This window comes from Sinohyriopsis cumingii, chromosome 5 (genome assembly GCF_028554795.1).
Source record: "Sinohyriopsis cumingii isolate HCF-2022 chromosome 5, ASM2855479v2, whole genome shotgun sequence".
In the NCBI taxonomy this organism is placed as follows: domain Eukaryota; kingdom Metazoa; phylum Mollusca; class Bivalvia; order Unionida; family Unionidae; genus Sinohyriopsis; species Sinohyriopsis cumingii.
In genome coordinates, this window is record NC_142965.1 from 140,680,728 (window position 1) to 140,705,863 (window position 25,136).

Sequence of the window (25,136 nt, forward strand, 5' to 3'; positions counted from 1 at the left end):
ATCATAGGTTTTCAAACTATGGCTCTGATTGTGGCTTGCTGCAGGCTAGCTGCAAGTGGTATGTTAGCCTTACATACAATACATGGAAATGGCCCCTGATTGTGGCTAGCTGCAGGTGGTGTGTTAGCCTTACATACTATACATGGAAATGGCCCCTGATTGTGGCTAGCTGCAGGCTAGCTTCAAGTGGTATATTAGCCTTACATACAGTACATGGAAATGGCCCCTGATTGTGGCTAGCTGCAGGCTAGCTTCAAGTGGTATATTAGCCTTACATACAGTACATGGAAATGGCCCCTGATTGTGGCTAGCTGTAGGTGGTGTCATTAGCCTTACATACAATACATGGAAATGGCCCACTGGTGCAAAAGGTATGAGAACCACTGCCCAAGTTGACTTAGAAAAATGGTGTAAATAGAATGTAATGAATTGAAATACATCACATTGTACTACTGTCATTTCTTATTTATTATTTAGAGTAAACATTCTGTATTTTATTACCAAATCTGCCATGCAGTTTGAGCACATTTACTGATAGAACTTGACCATACTACATTGAACAAGCTGTGTTAGAAGTGAAGGAGTCTTGTATTGAGGGAAGTGCTCCCTCTTTATAACACTGTTAATGTAGATCATAGAAATAAATTATGTTAGAAATGAAGGAGACATATTGAGGGAAATGTTCCCTCTTCATAACACTGTTAATGAGGACCACGGAAGCAGGCTGTGTTAGAAGTGAAGGAGTCTTGTATTGAGGGAAGTGTTCCATCTCTAACATTGTTATTAAGGACCACAGAAGTAAGCAATGTTAGAAGTGAGTCACCCTTGTATTGAGGGAAGTGTTCCATCTTTACAGCACTCTTTCAATCTTTTTTCTTTTTTATAGATGGTCATTTTAAGCAGAACCCTTTCTATAATTTAACAATCTTGGAAAATATACTGATCTTTACTTGTCCAGTGTCACAGAGGGAAACATGTACTTAAAGATTAATGACATGAAATTTGCATACCATTTACCTGATTAGTTTAAATAGTTGGTTTATTTTCTTTTTTAAAAAAATTTTTCAGGGCAAATGTCAAAGGAAGGACCCCCCATGCAAGTATCTCCATCCGCCACAGCATTTACGAGAACAGCTGTTACAGAATGGCAGAAATAATTTGATATTGAAAAATCTCCAGCTTCAAGCTGCACAGGCTGCTTTTAGTCAACCAATAGTTCCCGGTCTTATTCCTGTGGTGAGTACCTCTAACATTAATTATAAAAATATGCTTTCATTATATCAGCTAATTAAAAAGAACAAATTAATGAATATAATATCAAGACTAAATGTACTTTTTTTCAGACTCTTTAATCCATTATTTATAAATGGTAGTGAAACAGTTCACTCAAGTTTTCCATAAGGAATGCAGTATTGTTTTTGTTGGAGTGCCCACTAGGACCTCTTGCTTAGTCATGAATGCCAAAGTAATTTGTCTTTAGTGATTACCAACATTTATTTAATCTGATAGCTTTATTTTTTTGCCAGCTTACAAAAGGCAATATTGTCATAATAGCTTTATTTTTTTGCCAGCTTAAAAAGGCAATATTGTCATAACAACAATTGATGATATCCTGGTACTTAAACTGCCTCTAGCTTTGGCGCTTATATTTGCATATTTTTGCTATCAAATTTTTGTCACATTTCAACATGTAGGCTGGTACTACAGTGTGCACAGCATATAACTGCCATTATTCATTTGTGCTGGGGTAGTTGTCCTCTATCATCTCCAGGTGTTATAAGTGAACTTGAGCCTGTACTCCACTATGGTGTGATAGATTTACAACAAGCTGGCCTATCACCTGCTGCTGTGAGGTCTTTGAAGTGTAAAATGCACAAGATAAATATCCACCTGCTTGCCAGGTAGACCCTAATTAGGTCCCTATTTAGGTCAAATGGAATTTGCACTAGTTGATTGCAGTGCTCAAGTCATATAAATGTACGTTATTAATCTACACTCTGCATCACTCTTCACCGGCACAAGTGTAGCATAGTCAATAGACGTTGCGTGTACTATAGTTAAATGCCGTTTGATATGGCTATGAGCTTTTGTTTCCCCATTTTTAATTTGCCACCCTTACTGTAGAACATGTTATGGTATGTTTTCCATCCATTACAATTTTTCAGTTTTGTTTTGTGCACTCCACTTGTAAGCCATTTTGCTGTTAGCAAGCTTTGTGGATGGCTTCCAGTTGAGATAATGTTGAACCCTATCGATTTTGGGGAAAAAGTCATAGGTCAGGGTCATGTGAAGAAGAAAACGGTGTCCACAGAATAACTTAATCCTGCACCATCTATATTTGCCTAACTTTGAATTGTTGGATTCAAAATTCAAACGATAAGACTGATAAGATAAGGATGTAACTGAAGGAAGGCAAATGGTTTGCACAGTGATGTTCTGTCTGCATCACAGACAGAGCCCCTAAACAGAGGGCAATTAAACAAGGGGCATGTGTACAGTATACCGTTCACTGCATTCTTGCTATACTTTCAAATTGTTGGGGATTTTAAATCACTTGATTCCATTACAAAGACATTAGTCATGATTGGAAACACTGCACAACATTTCTGCAGTTGTTGCTTAAGCTTTTTCTTGCGCTGACGCATTATGTAGGAAATTATTTCATCTGTTCCTTATACATATTGCATTTTTACTTTGTACTTTTTCCCTGTCATCAAAGATTTTTAAAATAAAATAATCCATACTCCCAACACAAAAAAAAAAAACCAGTTGATTTTGGAAGATAAAACTAGAGATAAATGAATAAAGAAAGAAAGAAAAGAAGATTCAAATTACAGCATTCAGGAATCTGTTTTACCAATACAACCCAGCAATAAATTTCATCATGCATGATAAAACTATCCGGATGGCCACCATCTTGAAAATAATATTAGTACTCACTCCTCTGTCAACATTGGGTTTACACCAATAGACTTTTTATAGTTGGTCCTAAAAGAAAATAGTGGCACCAGTCATACAAATGATATGGCTGTCATGATGGTGCCAGTCATACAATTGATATGGCTGTCATGATGGTGCCAGTCATACAATTGATATGGCTGTCATGAGGGTGCCAGTCATACAAATGATATGGCTGTCATAATGGTGCCAGTCATACAAATGATTTGGCTGTCATAATGGTGCCAGTCATACAATTGATATGGCTGTCATGATGGTGCCAGTCATACAATTGATATGGCTGTCATAATGGTGCCAGTCATACAATTGATATGGCTGTCATGATGGTGACAGTCATACAAATGATATGGCTGTCATGATGGTGCCAGTCATACAATTGATATGGCTGTCATGATGGTGCCATTCATACAATTGATATGGCTGTCATGATGGTGCCAGTCATACAATTGATATGGCTGTCATGATGGTGCCATTCATACAATTGATATGGCTGTCATGATGGTGCCAGTCATACAATTGATATGGCTGTCATGATGGTGCCATTCATACAATTGATATGGCTGTCATGATGGTGCCAGTCATACAATTGATATGGCTGTCATGATGGTGCCAGTCATACAAATGATATGGCTATCATAATGGTGCCAGTCATACAATTGATATGGCTGTCATAATGGTGCCAGTCATACAATTGATATGGCTGTCATGATGGTGCCAGTCATACAATTGATATGGCTGTCATAATGGTGCCAGTCATACAAATGATATGGCTGTCATGATGGTGCCAGTCATACAATTGATATGGCTGTCATGATGGTGCCAGTCATACAATTGATATGGCTGTCATGATGGTGCCAGTCATACAAATGATATGGCTGTCATGATGGTGCCAGTCATACAAATGATTTGGCTATCATAATGGTGCCAGTCATACAAATGATTTGGCTGTCATAATGGTGCCAGTCATACAATTGATATGGCTGTCATGATAATCTTTTTGTCACTATTCCACCTGAATAGATGATCACTATGACCCAAGTTTATGACCTAAAATGTCTATTGATATGTGCTTTGTCTTAAATCAAAATGGTGTCAAACTGAATTTGAATATGTCCTTCCTAATTTGAAAATTTTGTTATTGCTGATGAATATCAAAGACGGTTTCAACACTCAGTGGTTAAAAAGAAGAAATGATGTTAAATGCCAGGAAATTCATTTCGCATGTAAAGCATTAGTCCACTCAGTGGACTGTTGTTACTTTTCTATTTTTTTTTTTTTATTACAATAATAGTGAAAGGATGCGATTGAACTATAGTGTCATTTTATTTTTGGGAGCCATAGTCTTAATGATGGAAACCTTGGCAGAATTTCAAATTTGTTTCAATAATGAATCGGGGAAAAATTAGTTATTGGGGTACTTACTATTCCCACCTCACCCACCCCCACAGGAGCAAACTGAATGACAGTTGATATCTCATCCAAATTTGCTTCATTCTATGAAATTAACAAATGTAAAATATAAATGCTTTACATATTTTGGCAGGGTACAGATCAGGTACAAATTAGCAGTACTGTATAACTTGTCTTAAATTACCACCCATTTTGCCAGACATCATGGTCCCTTGGGGAAATCTCTACTAGTGATATGCATTATGATGTGCTTGCTATCCCATATACCCTTGGGACAAGGTTGCAGTCATAGTTGATTTGTGAGAAGTTCAAAGGTTAAAGCTTATTTATTTGATTGCATTTCCTTGATCAAGTTTCTTCATACTTGGCATGAATCTCTAGAAAGCTAATGCATTTCATTTTTGTGGACATACACACTTGCAACTTTGACCTTGGTGTTAATGTCATTCATAAAAAATTTACATTAAGGTTTTTCCTAAATGATATTTTCTTTACTTCTATTTTCCAAAGGCCATAATGGATTTTTTTCATACTTGGGAAGAATCATTATGACTCCAAGAGAATTGATTCTGTGACATTGTCCTCCCTTTTCATCTTGAGGTCAAGGTCAGTAATAAAAGATATTTGGCTTAGGCTTTGTGTTAATTGTTTTTCTGTTACATCCTAAACCCATTTGATGCTTTTTCGTCATACATTGAATGAATAATTATGGAGATAAAACAGTTGACCCTTTGATACAGTCTCTCTCCTATTGACCTAAGGGTCAATGTCAAAAGTTTTACATCAATGCTTTGTTCACGCACTCAGTATGCATGCAGTGACCTTGTTTAATTCAAGCACCTATTATGTGGTAAAAAAGTTGGCAGAATGAATAAGACTATATCATAGTCACCACATGGTTTAATTTGAGTAGAACTGATACATTGCTGCAGGTATTTCATATTTGTTCAGTTACAGTGTCTTTAATTGGCTTTGAAGCATAGTGGATAACTGGAATTCCAACTGAAGCAATTAGGGAATGTAACCCCATTCTTACAAGATGAACCAGGTAGCAAGAATGTGCTTGTGTATTTGGTTTCACCAATTAATATTTGGTGCCAAAAATGCCACCAGAATGGTTCAAGTCATGGAAGGGGGTGTGGTCATGCTAGCTTGTTTGGTAGAATATTGGATTAGAGATCCAAATGTCATGGTTTTGATGCCTGCCCACACTAGCCAGGTTGGTTACCTTGGTGTGTCAGTGAGAAAGGCACATGGCTTCCATTTCCTTGGCATGATATAGTCAGTGACATGTTAAACATTCTGTTAAATCAACCACCCAAAGCACTGTATTGTCAATACATTATCAGAAAGTCTTTCACTGGTTATGCATTGCAGGCAGCTAGTCTTGCCACCCACCCTTTCTGATTCACCATACAGTATGTCAAAACACAATGTCATCAGACACTTTATGCCCCACACAAATGTGGAAGAGGAATATATCCTTGTTTGCCCCTATGGTAACCAGCCTAAGCAAAATGGCTGCAGTTGTGTCTCCCTCAGCAAGTCATTTTACTTTGCCTTGGAATGATGCAGCATTGATGTGTCAGTGTGTCAAGACATTCAACAAGTTTTATTACAAGTGAGAAATATGAATATTAATGAGGTGGTCTTGCATCTGATTGGTTGAGCTTATGATTGGGAGTCTGACCCATTTCTATTAAAACCTGGTAAAAAGGCAAATATCAAGATGTTGGGCGAGTTTTATTATCAGCAAGGCCTTTGCTTTTTTAAGTGATTATCTTGCATATCATTGGCTGTTTTTTTTTCTCACTCACAGACTATGTATGTATGTATGTATGTATGTATGTATTTATTTATGTAGGTAGGTATGTACACCAATCCCTCTTGCGCCCTTGCTTACAACGTGGGGTCAGGCATGGATCCCATTTTTTAAAACCGAAAATGTCCCCAAAAATTTAACCCTATTTGTAGAAATTGATGAAAATCGCAATCAAAATTGGTAACAGAAACTTTGATATATTGCTTGTTTTATCATCGAAAACGGTAGATTGGACCTGGAAATTTGAATCAACACTATGAAATATCAAATTTAAAAATAGGTCTTAACAATTTTTTACATTTTGTTTCCAGACGACACTCCTAGTATACCGCAATTAATGATGTGTAAGGAAATTTAGGTCAATGTAAATGTCACTTACACCGAGTGGAGGCAGTACTTTAATAAATAAATACAAATTAAATAAAAAATTTTATCAATTGAAATTTGTGTTCTAGCTCTTTTAGTTCCTTTTAAGTGTAATCATCATAATTGAAATGTGTCCTCTTGTAATTAAACGTAAAATGCATCAATCTACCATAACACCGTGTCTGAGCGTTTCTCTGAGAACCTAATTAAGTTCCGACCGTGTTTTGATAACTGATTTGCGGAAGTATTTGCTGTATTGTTGCACTGATTTAAATGCTGGCTTCCTTTGTATTATTATATTAATTATGTCTTTTGACATATATTAAATATTTATGCTTTGATCCAACTTGTTCAGGAAGCTTTTCACATCAAAATCTTGGTGGAGTACGATTATGAATGAGTTCTATGAATGTTAATTTTGTGATCTTGTATCAGAATGGCTGAGTTTGTGTCGATTCATGAGACCCAATTTTCATGAGATTTTGTTTGTTCTGTTTGGTAAAATAAAACTTGTTTCATCAATATCTTGGAAATTCAATAACAAGTGAGATCTGTGCATTTTAACGAGAGGATCATTTTGACTGAGCTCATTACCTATTATCTCAGTGGTTATATTTCTCTATTAATTTTGATTGTAAATCAAGTTATTTCATCAAAATCTTTTACAAGTTTGATCATGAGATAGAAATTATTGTTTTAATCTTATGAAACAATTTTTATCCGACTATCATAAAATTGACTTGATATAAAATGCGGGCTATAGTTGACATTAGGTGCATTCTTACGAAGCTACATAAGCCTACGTTGTGAAAAGGTCTGCTGTCAAGTTACGTAAGCCAGGTGAGTGACATCTAGCCCACCTTAGCCTCTTTTAAATATAACCATTTCAGGGTTGGCATAAAGCAAATATTTTATGATTTTTACTGAGTTTTATCAAGCCTACCTTTGTGGCAAGTAAAAGGAAAAAGTCATCTTTGCAGTGCTAGTGGCCTTACCAACAGTTGTTAATGTTCTAATTAGGTTTTCATCAATACTTTAATTAGGGCTTGACATGCAGGTGGCTGTCTTTGTTACCATGCATGTGCTGTCCTGGGATTTATGAACAAAAATACTACCTGTAAGCATCCTCAGGTATTGTTTTAGGTAGTTACAACATGAACCCTTAGCCAATAAAATATACAGGTAGACAAAAATTCAATTTTGAAACGTTTCATAAAATAAAATTACAGCAGTACATAATAAACCATTACATGGTATGTTGAAAATGGCCATATACTGACACTTATCTATTATTTATTATGAAAGTACAGTTGAAACACTTGCATTTTAAGGAATGGAACAATAATGACTTATCATGCATTAGCTTTATTGCAAAATTTGGAAAATTGCCAAATGTTTTAATGAGAGGCTTCAGTTTTATTTCTTAGTGTCAGGGTTGGAGCCAAAACTGGTGAACATTAAAATGCGGAAGTAATTTATCTTCATTTAGTTTAATGTGAATCATTTGATTACCATTTTACATTCAGGTACTAGGGAAAACAGGCAATGTTCACATTGATAAAGGAAATTACTATTCCCAGTCTTGAGATTTTTTTTTTAAAATTTTGGATTTTGGGGTTTCCCCATTTCCTTACTTTTCATTTTGGATTGGACATAGTAAAATATATACCCAGAACACCAATAATAGTAACCATGCCAAAGAAAATTTGTACACAGTCACAACTGTTTACAGTCCAGACAGTGTGTAATTGCTTCCCCCAATGAATTTAAGATAATTAACAGAAACTGAAGCCAGCTGTGCAGCTGCAGCCAACTGCACCACATTTCTGATTAGTATTGCCTGTGTGAATTCCACAGTAGCAAAGTTGCATTAATTCACACTCGTCACCACCATATATGCTTAGATATAACTCACACCTATCTAATTAATCTTGTTCAACCAGATTCTCACACAACTCCAAGACATGTATGCTAAGAGCATCTGGTAAAGAGTGTTAATTGCTTCTGATAGATTTTGTGAATTTCTGGTGTATGAAATACATGTATTTCTAAATTCATTGACACTATTTATGATTGGGGGATGAAAGTAAACTTCTTTTATGTGTTATGTACTTTAGAAGGGTTAGAATTTATTGGCAAAGAAGCAGACAAGTCATGTCCCCCCCCCGCATGTGTGTTTGATGAGTGGCATAGTGTGGTATGCAGACAGTACATGCCCCATGTGTATTTGGTGAGTTGCATAGTGTGATGATATGCAGACAGCACATGCTTGTGTGTACTTGATGAGTGGCATAGTGTGATATGCAGACAATGCATGTGTGTACTTGGTGAGTGGCATAGTGTGATACGCAGATAATTCATGCCTCTCTATACTTGGTGAGTGGCATAGTGTGATATTCAGACAATACATGCCTCCAGGTGTATTTGATAAGTGGCATAGTGTGAGGAAATGCAGACAGTTCATGCCTCTCTGTACTTGGGAACAGAATAGTGTGATAGCCAGACAATACATGCCCCCATGTGTACTTGATGAGTGGCATAGTGTGGCATATAGACAATTCATTCCCCATGTATACTTGATGAGTGACATAGTGTGATGAAATGAAAACAAATCATACCCCATGTGTACTTGGTGAGGAGTATAGTGTGATGATATGCAGATAATTCATGCTTCTGTGTACTTGGTGAGTGGCATACTATGATATGCAGACAATACATGCCCCCTTGTGTACTTGGTGAGTGGCATAGTGTGAAGATAGGCAGATAATTTCTGCCACTGTGTACTTGGTGAGTGCCATGGCGTGATACGCAGATAGTACATACCCCCATGTGTACTTGCTGGTGTCATAGTATGATGATTTGCAGATAATGCATGCCTTTATGTACTTGGTGAGTGGCATAGTATGACAATAATTAGATATCACATGCCCTTTTGTGTACTTCATGAGTGGCACAGTATGACAATAATTAGATATCACATGCCCTTTTGTGTACTTCGTGAGTGGCACAGTATGACAATAATTAGATATCACATGCCCTTTTGTGTACTTGGTGAGTGGCATAGTATGACAATAATTAGATATCACATGCCCTTTTGTGTACTTGGTGAGTGACATAGTATGACAATAATTAGATATCACATGCCCTTTTGTGTACTTCGTGAGTGGCACAGTATGACAATATGCACAATTTTCATGAAGAAGAACAGCACTATTTTGTATATATTTGGACTTTACTACAATTGTAATGAAAGAAACTTTGTACATGTATGTGTTCTAGGTCTTTGTTAAGAACACTGATTAGCCTGTCAATAAAAAAGCAGTTTTACTAGATTTTTGGCGATCTTTATTCAGGGTCTGGAGAAATCATTTGTAAATAATATGATTCAGATCTGCCAGATGTAATGTGACTTGGATGTGCCAGAAAGACTGTCACTGATCTGACATAATGTGATCCTGATGTACCTGACATAATTTGATCCAGATCTGTCTGACATAATGTGATCCTGTTCTGTCTGATATAATGTGATCCTGATCTGTCTGACATAATGTGATCCTTATGTACCTGACATAATGTGATCCTGTTCTGTCTGACATAATGTGATCCTGATCTGTCTGACATAATGTGATCCTTATGTACCTGACATAATGTGATCCAGATCTGTCTGCATGTGATCCTAATTTGTCTGGCATAATGTGATCCAGATCTGTCTAGCATAATGTAATCCTTATGTGCTCCACACAACATCACTCTGATCTGTTTGGCAGAATTTAAATCTTGATATACCTGACATTATGTCACTCTGATCTGCCTGGCATGATATGTTTCAGTTGTACTTGACATGTCACACTAATCTATCTGGCATAAAGTGCCCATGATTTGTTTGGAGTTATTTGATCCTGGTGTGAATGGCATAATGTGCTCGTGAAATGTCTGGCATGATGTCATCCTGATGTGAATGGCATAATGTGCTCATGAAATATCTGGCATGATGTCATCCTGATGTGAATGGCATAATGTGCTCATGAAATGTCTGGCATGATGTCATCCTGATGTGAATGGCATAATGTGCTCATGAAATGTCTGGCATGATGTCATCCTGATGCGAATGGCATAATGTGCTCATGAAATGTCTGGCATGATGTCATCCTGATGTGAATGGCATAATGTGCTCATGAAATGTCTGGCATGATGTCATCCTGATGCAAATGGCATAATGTGCTCATGAAATGTCTGGCATGATGTCATCCTGATGTGAATGGCATAATGTGATCTTGTTGTGTCTGACATTATATCAACCTGATCTGCTTTAAAATCAGATCCTGACCTACCCAACAGAATGTGACTTGGAGATAGATTATAATGGCAAAAGTGTAGAGGATGAAGAAAGCAGACCCAGGGGTCAAAATCCAAATTTACTTATGTGCCTTCCTACTTAGTATGAAATTGACTATTCCATAATTTACATTTTTGTATATTTGACCTTTGATATTTTCACAGAGACCAAGGGAAGGAGCCCACAATTATAATCCATTATAACATGAGCAAGATAGCCAGGTTTAATTAGTTTCTATTCAGGAGGAGATGCAATGGACAGACGGTTTATCAATACCCACATACTCCACATGGAAGCATGTGGATAATACCACATGGACAGACAATTTACCAATACCCACATACTCCACACAGAAGCATGGGGATAATACCACATGGACAATTTACCAATACCCACATACTCCACACAGAAGCATGGGGATAATACCACATGGACAGACAATTTACCAATACCCACATACTCCACACAGAAGCATGGGGATAATACCACATGGACAAACAATTTACTAATGCCCACATACTCCACATTGAAACATGGGGATAATACCACATGGACAGACAATTTACCAATGCCTGCATAATCAACTCTAAAGCATAGGTATAGCAATACATGTAGTTTCAGACCAAGTCACTGATGCTTACATGCACTAAATCTCCTTAATCCAATTTTTTTTTTATATCCCAGGAGTCATGTTGACTCGGTGGTTAGCATGCTGGAATCTGCCTAAAAGGGTTTGAATCATATCCTTTGGATCAGCCAGTGTTACCTACCGTCATACGTCCTTAAGTAAGACACTTTATTCCAGTTGCCTTGGTACTAAAAAGTTACTTGCATTTGTGTACCATAAAACACCATACCCCATCTTTAAATTCCATTATTTGATTTATATGATGGACACGTGTAGAGTTCAATTACAGGACATGTGTAGAGTTCAATTACGGGGTATGTCAAATCAGCTAAACAAGCAGTTGATTTACCGGACCATTTATGGGAATGATTTGAAAAGCGATAACGAGACCAAACTGTCTCTCCCTATAATAGTAATAATAATAATAAATTATAGACTGGACTCCTGATACAAAGTACTTCATTATGCTATTAGTTCTCTTACAAGGTCATTGAGTGCATTAAATTGATTAAATTGTGCTCTATCATTCCTACTTGGCTTACTCCCTTGATTTTTAGGTTTTGACTGTTGAAAATAACTTATAATGTGTCATATAATTAAATATTCCTTTTGTGTTTGGGCATTTTCAACATACTTAAGTACAAGGTGTCCTCTTTTATATCAAGGGTTATATTTATGATTCCCATGAGCAGTATTTTAACAGGGATAATAATAATAATAATAATAATAATAATAATAATAATAATAATAATAGCAGCAACACAAGCAACCTGGAAAAGGTTGATTAAATTAGTTTTGCAAATTTGGTTTGCTTTGGCATTTTACACCAGCAAGTAGTTATAGTTCAGAGACAAATGGAGTTAAGTGCCGTGTCAAAGAGACAAATGGAGTCTAGTGCCTTGTTGAAGAACACACCATGGTAACCAGTCCAGGCTGAACCAGTTGTTGGATTTGAACCAGCACTCTTTTGGTCAAAACTCTGGCACACTAATCACTAAACCACAGCATTTAGCATTTGCCTCCATGGCATGCAGAAAGGTGCATCTTGCTTATTCAACAAAAATGCAGCTTTTGCTTCCACAAATTGGGTCTTAGACATGCAGAAGTGTGCATTTCAACACCCATGAATCAGACCTATTCTACATTCACAAGCCCATATGGGGTCTTGACAAGTGGAGCACAAATAACAATACCAACAACAAACATGAAAAGATTCACGCGTTGTTTTTTGAAACATCTTTTTATGCTCTTCCATGATTGTGACTGGACATGTTGTAATATTACCCTTGTCTATTGATCATTGTGAGTCCTATGATTCTCTCTCTCTCTCTCCATTTTGTTTTCGTCACATTTTATTTATTAATCGCTGCACTCCACCCACTCTCAGTTGTCTCCTTATCAATGTACTCCAGTTTGGGCTAGACTAAGAGAAGGGTTAATTGCTTGTTTGTCCAACGTGACAGTGCTTTGCACCCCAAGTACCAAGCAAATGTAATGGCATGTGTGAATGTATTAGTTACTACCTGATAGCCTGAGTTGTCTGAACAACGGGAAATGTACCACCTATTTCCATTAGCATTCTCATGTAAAAACGTGAACCATGCTACATTGATTTGGTAATTATTTTTTTATCAGAAAGATTTATTATAATTATTGATGGATCCATACTGTTACAAATTGAGTCAGAAATGTTAGGTTTGTATCAGTCTTCACAACCGAGCTTGATGTAAAAAATGCTTCCTGTTTACAGAGATTAAATTTTTCATTACAGCTAAGAAAACCAAATAACACAACTATGGGGTTATTGCAGACTGGATTTCCACCTTGAAAACTGATAGTGATGGTTCATTTAATGAAATTCCTGTGCAATAACAATAACATTGGTCCATTTATTCCAAACATTTATCAGGTCTTTGATGAAATATTTCAATTATTCTGTTACAATCCTGTGTGTTCAACATTTAGTCCTAAAGTACATTTTAAACATATCCTAATTTGTTCTTCACTTAAAACCCTTCTTTCTATGGAATAGGAATGCTGTCTATGGGACTAGAAATATTGTGTTTGGCAGGGGTGACAAATTATGGCACACAGGCCAGATTCGGTCGATGACCTGTTTCGATTCTTTTATTTACATCAGTGTCACTTTAAAAATCACTTATCAAGCCCATCCCCAGAAGGAAGCTGCCCATGCCTGGTGTTTGGGAATAGGAATACTGTGTATGGGAACAGGAATACTGTGTAGCAGAATATGAATGCTATAGGGGAATATGATTACTGTCTAGTGGAATAGGAATACTGTCTATGGGACTAGGAAAACTGTCTTTGGGAATATGAATACTATCTAGGAATAGGAATATTTATGGAAATAGGAATACTGTGTAGCAGAATAGGAATACTATAGGGGAATATGAATCCTTTCTGGTGAATAGGAATATATCTGTGGGAATAGGAATACTGTCTAGTAGAATGGGAGTACTATGGGAATATGGCTATTATATATGGGAATAAGAATACTGTTCCATGAAATAGGAGTACTGTGTAGGAATATTGTGTTTGAGAATAGGAATACTTCAAGGTTAAAATGTTATCCTCATTTGAACAAAAATTAATGCTGGGCATTGCTTTCATTACTAGTTATAAAAAATGTTGGCTATTATTCTTTAATCCTTTAGAAAATGAAATTTTGCTTTTTTGTTCAGATTTCAGATTGTATATTAAAAGAAGACACATTTTTTATGACAGGAATGCTGTCTACATTAGCTTCAGTCTCTTTGAACAGTTAAATGTCAGTCCCTTTGAGGAACTCAGGTTTGTTAGAAGTGTGCTCATTGAGTAGTGAGCATGCATTTAAAAATTTAGAGATCCTATCTTCAGTATATATTTAGAGGTTTTATCTTCAGTGTATATTTAGTGGCTTTATCTTCAGTGTATATTTAGAGGCCCTATCTTCAGTGTATAGAGGCCCTATCTTCAGTGTATATTTAGAGGCCTTCTCTTCAGTGTATATTTAGAGGCCCTATCTTCAGTGTATATTTAGAGATACTATCTTTAGTGTATATTTAGAGGCCATATCTTGAGTGTATATTTAGAGGCTCTATCTTTAGTGAATATTTAGAGGCCCTATCTTCGGTGTATATTTAGAATCCCCATATTTAGTGTATATTTGTAGGCCTCATATTTAGTGTAGATTTCAAGGGCCGAGCTTAAGTGTATATTTGGAGACAATATCTGTGTATAATTTTCAAACCAGCAGAATGTCAAACATTCAACAAATTCCTACAGAGTCCCATGTGATTGCTTATCAAGCAGAAACCTTACATTTCTTGTGCAAAAACATTTGAAAAAAATGTTACCAGCAGTCAACACTTTGTACCATTTTTGGTCTGTCCTTCATCCATCCATCCACCACCACTACCATCTTGAAAGCCATGTTTTCTCTACTCCACCCGACTGCATGGTTGTATCAGCGTGGAGTTTTTACTTCAAGTCTTCTTATGACATCCGGTTGGTCTGAAATGTGCATTGAAATACATTTATATTCATTCAGTCACATTTAACATGTAAACCATATTTTGTTGGTATTCATTTTTGCATTTTTTAAGGGGAGGAATGAGGATCCAAGAAAGATAAAAATGTAATTGAAGGCAGTGTGAATAATCTTTTGAGAATTAGTAAAGATGCTGTTGGATTGTCCAGACATTTTGAAGGAAATTGAGTCTGGTCAGGTTAGTAAAGATGCAGTTGGATTATCCAGAAATTTTGAAGGGAATTTAGTCTGGTCAGGATAGTAAAGATGAAGTGGGATTGTCCAGACATTTTGAGGGGAATTGAGTCTGGTCAGGTTAGTAAAGATGAAGTGGGATTGTCCAGACATTTTGAGGGGAATTGAGTCTGGTCAGGTTAGTAAAGATGCAGCGGGATTTTCCAGACATTTTGAAGGGAATTTAGTCTGGTCAGGATAGTAGTCAGAGTCTGGGGGAAATGAAGGTGGGTTTGGAGAACCCTTTGTATGAAAGTTGAAAAGCAAAAGAACTGGCATTGTTTTATCACTATTGCTGTTTAGCTCTGATGAATTGAGTCCATCTTGGCTGTTGAATTGAGTCCATCTTGCCTGTTGAATTTGATCCATCGTGCCTGATGAATTGAGTCCATCTTGCCTGATGAATTGAGTCCATCTTGCCTGTTGAATTGAGTCCATCTTGCCTGATGAATTGAGTCCATCTTGCCTGTTGAATTGAGTCCATCTTGCCTGTTGAATTGAGTCCATCTTGCCTATTAAATGTGATCCATCTTGCATGATGAATTGAGTCCATCTTGCCTGTTGAATTTGATCCATCTTGCCTGATGAATTGAGTCATCTTGCCTGTTAAATTTGATCCATCTTGCCTGATGAATTGAGTCCATCTTTGCCTGATGAATTGAGTCCGTCTTGCCTGTTAAATTGAGTCCATCTTGCCTGTTGAATTTGATCCATCTTGCCTGTTGAATTGAGTCCATCTTGCCTGATGAATTTGATCCATCTTGTCTGATGAATTCAGCCACTTTTGCACAAGAAGATCCAACATTTTTTCTGTGAGTTTCAGAAGGGTACTATTCAATCCACATCATGTAACAAAATGTCCTCAGTGTACACGGAAAAATGCACTTCCAGAAAAAAGAAACTTTCCATACACATCTGAACCCCATGTAAATGCACATCTGCTTTGGTTGGCATTTTATATGATCCAGGTCTGCTTTGGTTGGCCTTTTATTTAATCCAGGTCTGCTTTGGTTGGTCTTTTATATGATCCAGGTCTGCTTTGGTTAGCCTTTTATCTGATCAGGTTTCACAATCAGCTTATAGATGTTTCATGTTCTTGTTTACTGAATAGCAAATTCATGTGCATAATTGTATTAGTCCCAACAATTGCAGAACCATGCGCCTAATTGTGTTAGTTCCAGCAATATTAGACCATTGGCCTAATTGTGTTAATCCCAACAATAGCAAAACCATGAGCCTAATTGTGTTGGTCCCAACAATAGCAAAACCATGAGCCTAATTGTGTTGGTCCTAACAAAAGCAAAATCATGTGCCTGATTGTGTTAGTCCAGTAATATTCGCATCCAAATGAAAGATGAATAGAACAGTCTTTTTATTGAGGGACAACACCATATGCCTTATTGTCTTAATCCCCATAAAATGCATCAATATATTACATAAAACAGGAATTCTTTCACAATTGCAGTGTTGGATCCATGGCTGTTTATCATGATGTCTATAGAGTGGGGAGGGAATTACATGTTTTGTCAATACGTTCAGGAATGTGTTTCTTCATGTCTTAGGCCCAATATCACTTGCACTGGTCAAAAATGGAATGTATCTGCATCTCCTGGAGAGTAACTTGACCACAATAAAACTAGGTTATTGAAACCTGTTTATTGGCTGTTTGTTATACCCTTTTGTTTCAGACCCTGTTACACTTAAGCTATTGATACTTGGTATGTGGATACACTACAGTGAGTCTGATGCAGTAATAGGAAAACTACAAAAGTGTGACCCAACTTTCACACTTGAGTGACTTTTGTATTTAGCTATACTTTAAAATAAAGCCCATCTTGTTTCTGTTTCACCAGTTTCAGAAAAATTGGTGTTTGGGTGAGATCATCTTGAGGAGATCACGGTGCATCGTTTGGTTTGGTTTTTAACAGCACATCAACACATCAAGGTTATTTAGGGCCAAGGCAATTGGAGTGCCTTATCCAGGGACATGCCACAGTAACCTACCCAAGTTAATCCACTGGTAGGGTCTGAACCTGCACCTTTTGGTCATGAGTTGAACATGCTAACCACTGACAAGGAAGTAGCACAGCATACCAAAAGACCTTGCATGACCTAATTTTTTCTCTCAGTGCCTGTCAGTACATTGTTGGATACTCCAAATGTGCTCCACTTGGCAAGAGGAAACACGTTTTCAGAAACCCATTGAAATACATGTAGTCTTCTAGATGTGTCTGTACTTACCACCATTAACTTACAGCATATAAATTGTGTCAGAAATCCATGAGATTGTGTCAGAAGTCCATACAGTTCTCAAACTTCCAGACAAAATTCTGTAAATCATATTCTTTTAGCAAACACAAATTTTTTTATGGCTTTGATTTGAAGTAGAGGAGATACAAGCTCTACAAATATCTTTCATGAAAGAGTACCCAACATTTATATGCAGTTATGTCCTAAATGTCAAATTGACTATATTAACAAAATATTTGATGATACCGAAATGTTACGATTTATGGTGATTTGTATTATTTCATGTAATCATTGTTCCCTCATTTTTAGCCACGAAGTGCAGAGCACCCAACCTTGAGACCACAGGTATGGCCAGATGTGGTGTCCCAGTTTAACACCCTCTTGTATTTATCAATAAACACATCTTTTTTTGTTAATTGTTACTAGACACAGCAATACAAAACCATTAGAATTGCAACCAAATACCAATTAGCTCAAAGCATATTTCTTCTTGCTGTCAAAGATAAAAGGAAAATTGGAAAAGACAAATTAGCTAAATTAAGTTTCTCATTACCCACTGCAAGAAGTTTTCAAAGTAATACAAAATCTGAAGTACAGCTATTTTTTGTACAATTTCCCAGTGTAATTAAATTTTGGAGCCTTATTTTGTGATCACAAACTGACAGTTGTGGAATGCATCCCAAGTTTTTGGGTGTATATGATTAAATATACTCTAATGGTTTTGTGTCCATAATCTTTGCAGTATAAAACATAGCGAGGAATTTATACCTAGGTGATGGCGTGAATGTAGATTGAGCCACATTTTGGTTATTTTACCACTTTTTCTTTCTGATATACAGTGATACTTCCCTAAGACACATCCTCTGTAAAATGGTTTCTTTGCAGACTGGCCACAGATTTTGTTTCCAATGTGGCAGTTCTAATGCTAAATATAAAAAAAATTGCAGACTGGCCACAGATTTTGTTTCCAATGTGGCAGTTCTAATGCTAAATATATAAAAATAATTGCAGACTGGCCACAGATTTTGTTTCCAATGTGGCAGTTCTAATGCTAAATATAAAAAATTTGCAGACTGGCCACAGATTTTGTTTCCAATGAGTCAGCTCAAATGCTAAATATATAAAGTAAATTGCAGACTGACCACCTCTTAAATAACTGCCAACATTTTTGGTCCCAGCATTGCCCAATTCAGGGGAAGTTTAACCGTAACCAAGTTCCACTTGCAAGGACTTCTCAACTTGTATTACATGCTCAACTTAAATTACCAGAGTCATTATTTACATGTTTGTGTAAATCCTGCCATTAAACATGCATTTCAAAACAGGGTAACCACTCCAACAAAGTGTGAAATCAGACTGCTACAATATTGTCGGGAAAAATGTTTTCAGTTTAATATGTACCAAGTTTGAGAAGTTGTATGAAAGTGGAACTAGTAGTTTCATTCTCTGTTTTCTCTTTGTTTTATGTCCCCACCATGTCTGGAAGGTGTACATAATGATACTTTTGTCTGTTGACCATTTCATGAGATCATGTCCAGCATATATTTAGTTTCGGTGGCATTTTTTGAAGAAAATCAAATTTGATATGAGGTTGTACATTAAGATCTAGACCACAGTCACATTTCAGTTGTCAGGCAGAATTTTATGGAGTTTTACCCTCAGTTTGACTTGACTCTTTATCATTACATTTCTTTTCTACTGTAAATTTTTAATGACTTCATAGAATCATAGAGAATTTCTTCAGGCATTACATTAAGAAGGTTAGGGTCATTGTTATTAGGCATTACATTAAGGAGGTCCGGGTCATTGTTATCAGGTGTTACATTAAAGAAGTCAAGGTCGTTGTTATCAGGCATTACATTAAAGAAGTCAAGGTAATTGTTATCAGGCATTACATAAGGCCTAAGTCATTATTATCAGGCATTACATTAAGGAGGTCCAGGTCATTGTTGTCAGGCATTACATTAAGGTATAAGTCATTATTATCAAGCATTATATTAAAGAGGTCAAGATCTTTGTTACCCAGCATTACATTAAGGAGGTCTAGGTCATTGTTGTCAGGCATTACATTAAGGTATAGGTCATTATTATCAAGCATTATATTAAAGAGGTCAAGATCTTTGTTACCCAGCATTACATTAAGGAGGTCTAGGTCATTGTTGTCAGGCATTACATTAAGGTATAGGTCATTATTATCAAGCATTATATTAAAGAGGTCAAGATCTTTGTTATCCAGCATTACATTAAGGAGGTCTAGGTCATTGTTGCCAGGCATTACAAATAGGTCTAGGTAATTAATACTAAGAATTACACTAAGTTAAGGACATCTAGTTTTATATTTAGTTTTGACCCATTTTCTGGCCAAGTTTTATTGCAGTATGGTTTCTGATTGCCTTCATACTTCACCTTCTATTTCATTTCTGCTTAACAAAAATCAAATTTTCATCTTGATTTTATATTAAAAAAATAGATGAAAGTTAAGTTGGATCTTAACTACTTTTCTGCAAAAATGTACTATGTTCTGGCCTGTTTGATTTCATGTAAATAAAAAAATATTTTGCTTAAAATTTTATGGAGTTATGGTCAGTTTCACACTAAAATTAACCCATGAATTGCATTATTTTGGTGGGGGCATCTGTGTTGTATGGACACCTTCCTAGCCATGTGTGTGTCTATATATATATATATATATATATATATATATATATATATATATATATATATATATATATATATATATATATATATATACACACACACACACACACATGTCACCAATATATACTCTAGTTTATGTCTATTATTCATCTACATATTTACTTAGAGGTCCCTGTTGAGATGCTCACTTGAGCCTTGTATTAAATCACCACTTTTGTCTCATTATGTTCATATGTCCATTAGTGCATCTTGTCATGCTCTTTCTTCCATTTCATATAGTTATGGCCTTTTATTCATTTTGTATCTCAGTTGGCTGTTGCATGTAACCAGATAAACTCTTCAATCAGTAATCCAGTATCATACAAATTTGGATGAGTTTTTGTTGTTTTGGTATTTTTTCCCCTAGATATAGATTCCACATTGCATTCCAGGTTGTGACTTTTATTTCTTCATTTTCAGAGTTGAGACCCATTATCATAACAGTTAAACTGCATCGATGATGTATAATTTGTATGCTGATTTTTATGTATATTTCTGAAAGAAATATTTAAATGGTTAATGACATCAGTGTTATATCCATTGATGTGTCAAACATTTTAACACCATCAAATCGTTTTTGTCTCCTAGAACAAGGCCTTCATCTTAAATTCTTTTGTCAATTATTTATTGTAAACTCACTATATATTTATCTAATATTTAGTATTTAACTTTTTATTGTTGTGCATGTACCCAGTAATGATTTAATTTAACCTACAGTCACCTTTTTATATGCCTGCCATATAGTGAGATATTATGTTGTGATGTCCATCTATCTGTCTCCTTCCAGCTGTCACTAGTTTGTTTCTGGACAAGGACTTTATTTGTCCACCAAGTACAGTTTCTAAACTTTGTGGACAGCTTGCATTTGTGGCAAGGAAGAGCCCTATTGATTTTGTGCTCCAAAAGTCAAGGTCATTTTGTAAGAAGAGACACCAGTCTACACAATAACTCAAGTTGTCCATCATCAGCAGTTACCAAATGTGGATTAATTGCACTTGGTGCAACCTACTGAGTTTGGAGTAGGAAGGTCAGAGGTCACTGACTGAAAGAAGAGAATTTGTTTCCACATAATAACATTAGCTCAACATGGCATTTTTCAACCAAACTTTATGGATGGCTTCAAGCTGGGGTGTGGAAGAAGGTTGTTGAATTTAAGGTCAAATGTTGAGGTCACTGACTGCAACCAGAAAATTATTTTCAAGACAGTAACATTTGTTTTACATCACAGACCTGTTTCAATCTTTGTAGATACATGTATGTAGCATTTTTGGGTAAGGAAGAAGTGTATTTATTTTGGGCTCAGAGATCAAAAGTCTTCGTCACACTAACTGAAAGAAGAAAAATAGTTTGTATGCAAAAATTTCACATTATTAAACATGGGTAAGGCATATAATGGGTTGCCCATTGAAACCTTAATTTATTCAGCAAGGCTTTTGGAGTAATTAGGCATTACAGAAAAACAATCTTAAATCTAAGCATGAAAATATGTTGTTTTTGGTTGCTTTTTTAAAACTGAGTTCTTTTAATCATTTCAAACTATGCTAATAGTATTTCAAACAAAATCCAGTATGGAAAGAGTCTCATTACCAGATGTTCTTCAAGTTTTGGCATCTTGAATTTCATTTTAATCAAGCTTGTGTCCCTTCCTTATGGGTTACTTGCTTGAGGATTTTGAGTGTTAAAAGAAGTGATGACTTTGCTTCACTAGATGTGTTGTTTACTTCTGCTTATTTTCTGCTAGCTAAAAATGTTGCTAATTTTAATAAAATGTTGACATAGCTTTTTGTTTAATGAACTTGCATAACACAACCCTGTTTCATGAAGCAAGTTTACACAAAGAATTTGTGTTAAGTTTTAAGCATTGGATGAGCTCACACTATTGTGTCACTGTGTTTTACAGGAAACAGTAATTTGAAGAAAACCTTCTGCATTAGCTACTATTTTATATGTAGGTAGGCACTTGCAGAGTAAAATGTAATGGGGTACCTGCAAAGAACAGGGACAAAGATGATGATGACAATAACAACACAATGACAAAACATTAATTGAACAAATAAATTGCCTGACCTACTGGCCAGATTGAATAGTTCTTATTTCAAATTAAAGAAGATAGTGTGTGTGTGTGTGTGTGTGTGTGTGTGTGTGTGTGTGCACAAGAGAGAGAGAGAGGGAGAGAGAGATTTCAGAGTTACTAGTGAGTAAATATAGAGAATTGAACTAATTGAAGGAAACAACTAAGCTTTTCTTCTTTATTTGCTTATATCAGAATGGTTACTGTATATAATCACTTACTAACTGCACAGACCCTGATCTGCAACCGCATAATGCAGTGGCAGATCAGGGTATGTGCAGGAGTGATCAATAGAACAAACAACATAGGCCCTGATCTGCAGGTGCATTATGCTATGGATCTTTGTTGCTTGCAGTTTGATTCCACTTAAAAGCGAGTATATACAGTATTCAGTTTTGGTGGTCCTTTTAGGTGTTCATTTTCTTCAAAAGCATGAGCATATGGGAGGTCTTCAGGCTGTCATTTGCAAAAGCCAGCAGTCAGCTATTATAAATGCATAGATAATCTGACATTTATACAATCCTTTTCATAATCTTCAAGGACAATACTAAGAAGAAGTTCTGATTGGGTTTTAATTTCAATTTTGTTGACAGATTGGAAAAATGGTTCATTTATTTTGTATGTTTCATCAGGTCCTCCCTGTTTATTAGCTAATGAAACATTGGAATAAAGTTATGTACAACAAGACATATGCATATGAGATCATGTATCATCTCAAAATAATTTCTTTTTCTATCTGACATTCACACACACTTCATTGATTCTCTCAGCACCAGGATATGCTGACAGCTTAGATAAACATTATATTTGATAAATAGTTTAAACTCTATTAAAAAATTGTACTTCATTATTTCTGTACATTAATCATTGATGTAAAGAAATAAAATAGATAAACTGTTCTTCCTCCACCATTAATACTGGCCGCCATGTATAGCCTATCGTGTGCTGAAAAATGACGTTAAACCCTACAACAGCAACAACAACAACAATAAACTGTTAGGTTCTGATCCATTTCATCAATTCATTGTACCCGTTAAGCGCTACGAATTCTGAAAAATTTCATACTTGACTGATTGTATTTGAGTTTCATTGATGAAAGTTATCAAAAGAATGACAGTGATGATTTAGTAAATATCAGCGTTATGTTGAGCAGGTTAGGTACATATAAAGAAGTCAGTCAAATTTCACTTGAATACTTTAATCATTGATTGGTACTGCACATGCATAAATGTACATCCGTATTCTGCAAGTCTTTCCATCTCGGGACCTTTATTAACATTATACAAGAGCAGTTCATTGTATATAAACAAACTTTTGTGGCTGACCTGATGATGGGGCCATCAAAACAGTCTCTTAATTTTGTACACTTTAAAACTTTTGGAAATTGCATTTTTTAAAAATTGAATTAAGACATTGTTATCAAGATTAAGCAAAAATTACTTGAGGTTGGAAAATGAAGTATAATAGTCTTATTTCTACTTATGCGTAGATGACCTGATGAAATTAAAAATTCCATCTTGAAAATCTTGTTATTCCTATTCCACCTGAATTGATGGGCGTATCAATGGAGGATTTTCACTGAAAAAAGACTTCTTTTAATGCCTAGTTGGTGCTAAATGAAAATGCCAATTTGACATCCATTGGGGCCACCACAGTGGCCATCTCGAAAATGGTGTTATCACTGTTCCTTCTACATGGATGGTTATATCAACATGGAGTTTTCACTAAAAGACTCCTAGTGTAGTCTAGTTGGTCCTAAATGAAAATGTTGCTGAAATGTCAGAGCTGGTAACCATTGTGAAAATTTGTTTTTGATCTTCAGAATGTATGGTTGTATCAAAATGGAGTTTTAACTAAAATACTTCTGATGTTTGATCCTCAATGAAAATGATGTCAATCTGACATTCAATAGGGCCATCTGTCAGCCATCTTAAAATATTCTTATGATAACTCTACTTGAACAGAAAGTCATATCACCAGAAGACTTCCATTGTTTAGTTGGTCTTAAATTAAACTGGTCTGATGTCCAAACAGTTTAAGACTATGGGATCAGGGTTTTATTTGCTGAAACAGTTTTACAAGTCAGGGTTTTACATCTTGAAACAGTTTTACAGGTCATGGCTTTACATCTTGAAACAGTTTTACAAGTCAGGGCATTACATCTTGAAACAGTTTTACAAGTCATGGCATTACATCTTGAAACAGTTTTACAAGCATGAGGTCAAGTCTTTAGATCTTGAAACAGTTTTACAAGTCGGGGCATTACATCTTGAAACAGTTTTACAAGTCAGGGCATTACATCTTGAAACAGTTTTACAAGTCGGGGCATTACATCTTGAAACAGTTTTACAAGTCAGGGCATTACATCTTGAAACAGTTTTACAAACATGAGGTCAGGGATTTCCATCTTGAAACAGCTTTAAGACTAGGGCATGGCATTTAGATGCTTGACAGTTTTCAGTCTAAGGGTCCAGAACTTTACTGCTCAAACATTTTTGAGACCATGGGGCTGGGCCTTTAAGTGCATAAATGTTTTAAGATTGTGGCCAGGTCTTTGCATGCAGTTTTAAGACTGTGACATGAGGTTTTTGCATTCTCAAACAGCTTTAAGACTTGGGTCAGGTCTTTACATACTCAAGACTGGGGCATGAGGTCGTTGCATATTCAAGACCGGGGATGAGGTCGTTGCATATTCAAGCAGTTTTAAGACTAGGTCCAGGTCTTTACATACTCGAATATTTTTAAACCTAGGGCCAGGTCATTACATACTCAAGACTGGGGCATGAGGTCGTTGCATATTCAAGCAGTTTTAAGACTAGGGCCAGGTCTTTAGAT

General features: G+C 36.0%; 1 protein-coding gene across 22 annotated transcripts in view; it reads left to right on the top strand.

The window, feature by feature from the left end:
• LOC149800365 (muscleblind-like protein 1) overlaps positions 1-25,136 on the top strand; it is a 309,043-nt gene that overhangs the window by 165,824 nt on the left and 118,083 nt on the right. For 17 of the 22 annotated variants that reach the window (XM_089959999.1, XM_089960006.1, XM_089960000.1 and 14 more), the window contains exons 3-4: positions 1,069-1,236; positions 17,843-17,878. In XM_089959999.1, the coding sequence (XP_089816125.1) occupies positions 1,069-1,236; positions 17,843-17,878 (204 nt within the window). The remainder of the gene's footprint in view (positions 1-1,068; positions 1,237-17,842; positions 17,879-25,136) is intronic. The other 5 variants (XM_089960002.1, XM_089960008.1, XM_089960001.1 and 2 more) reach the window with 2 other exon arrangements.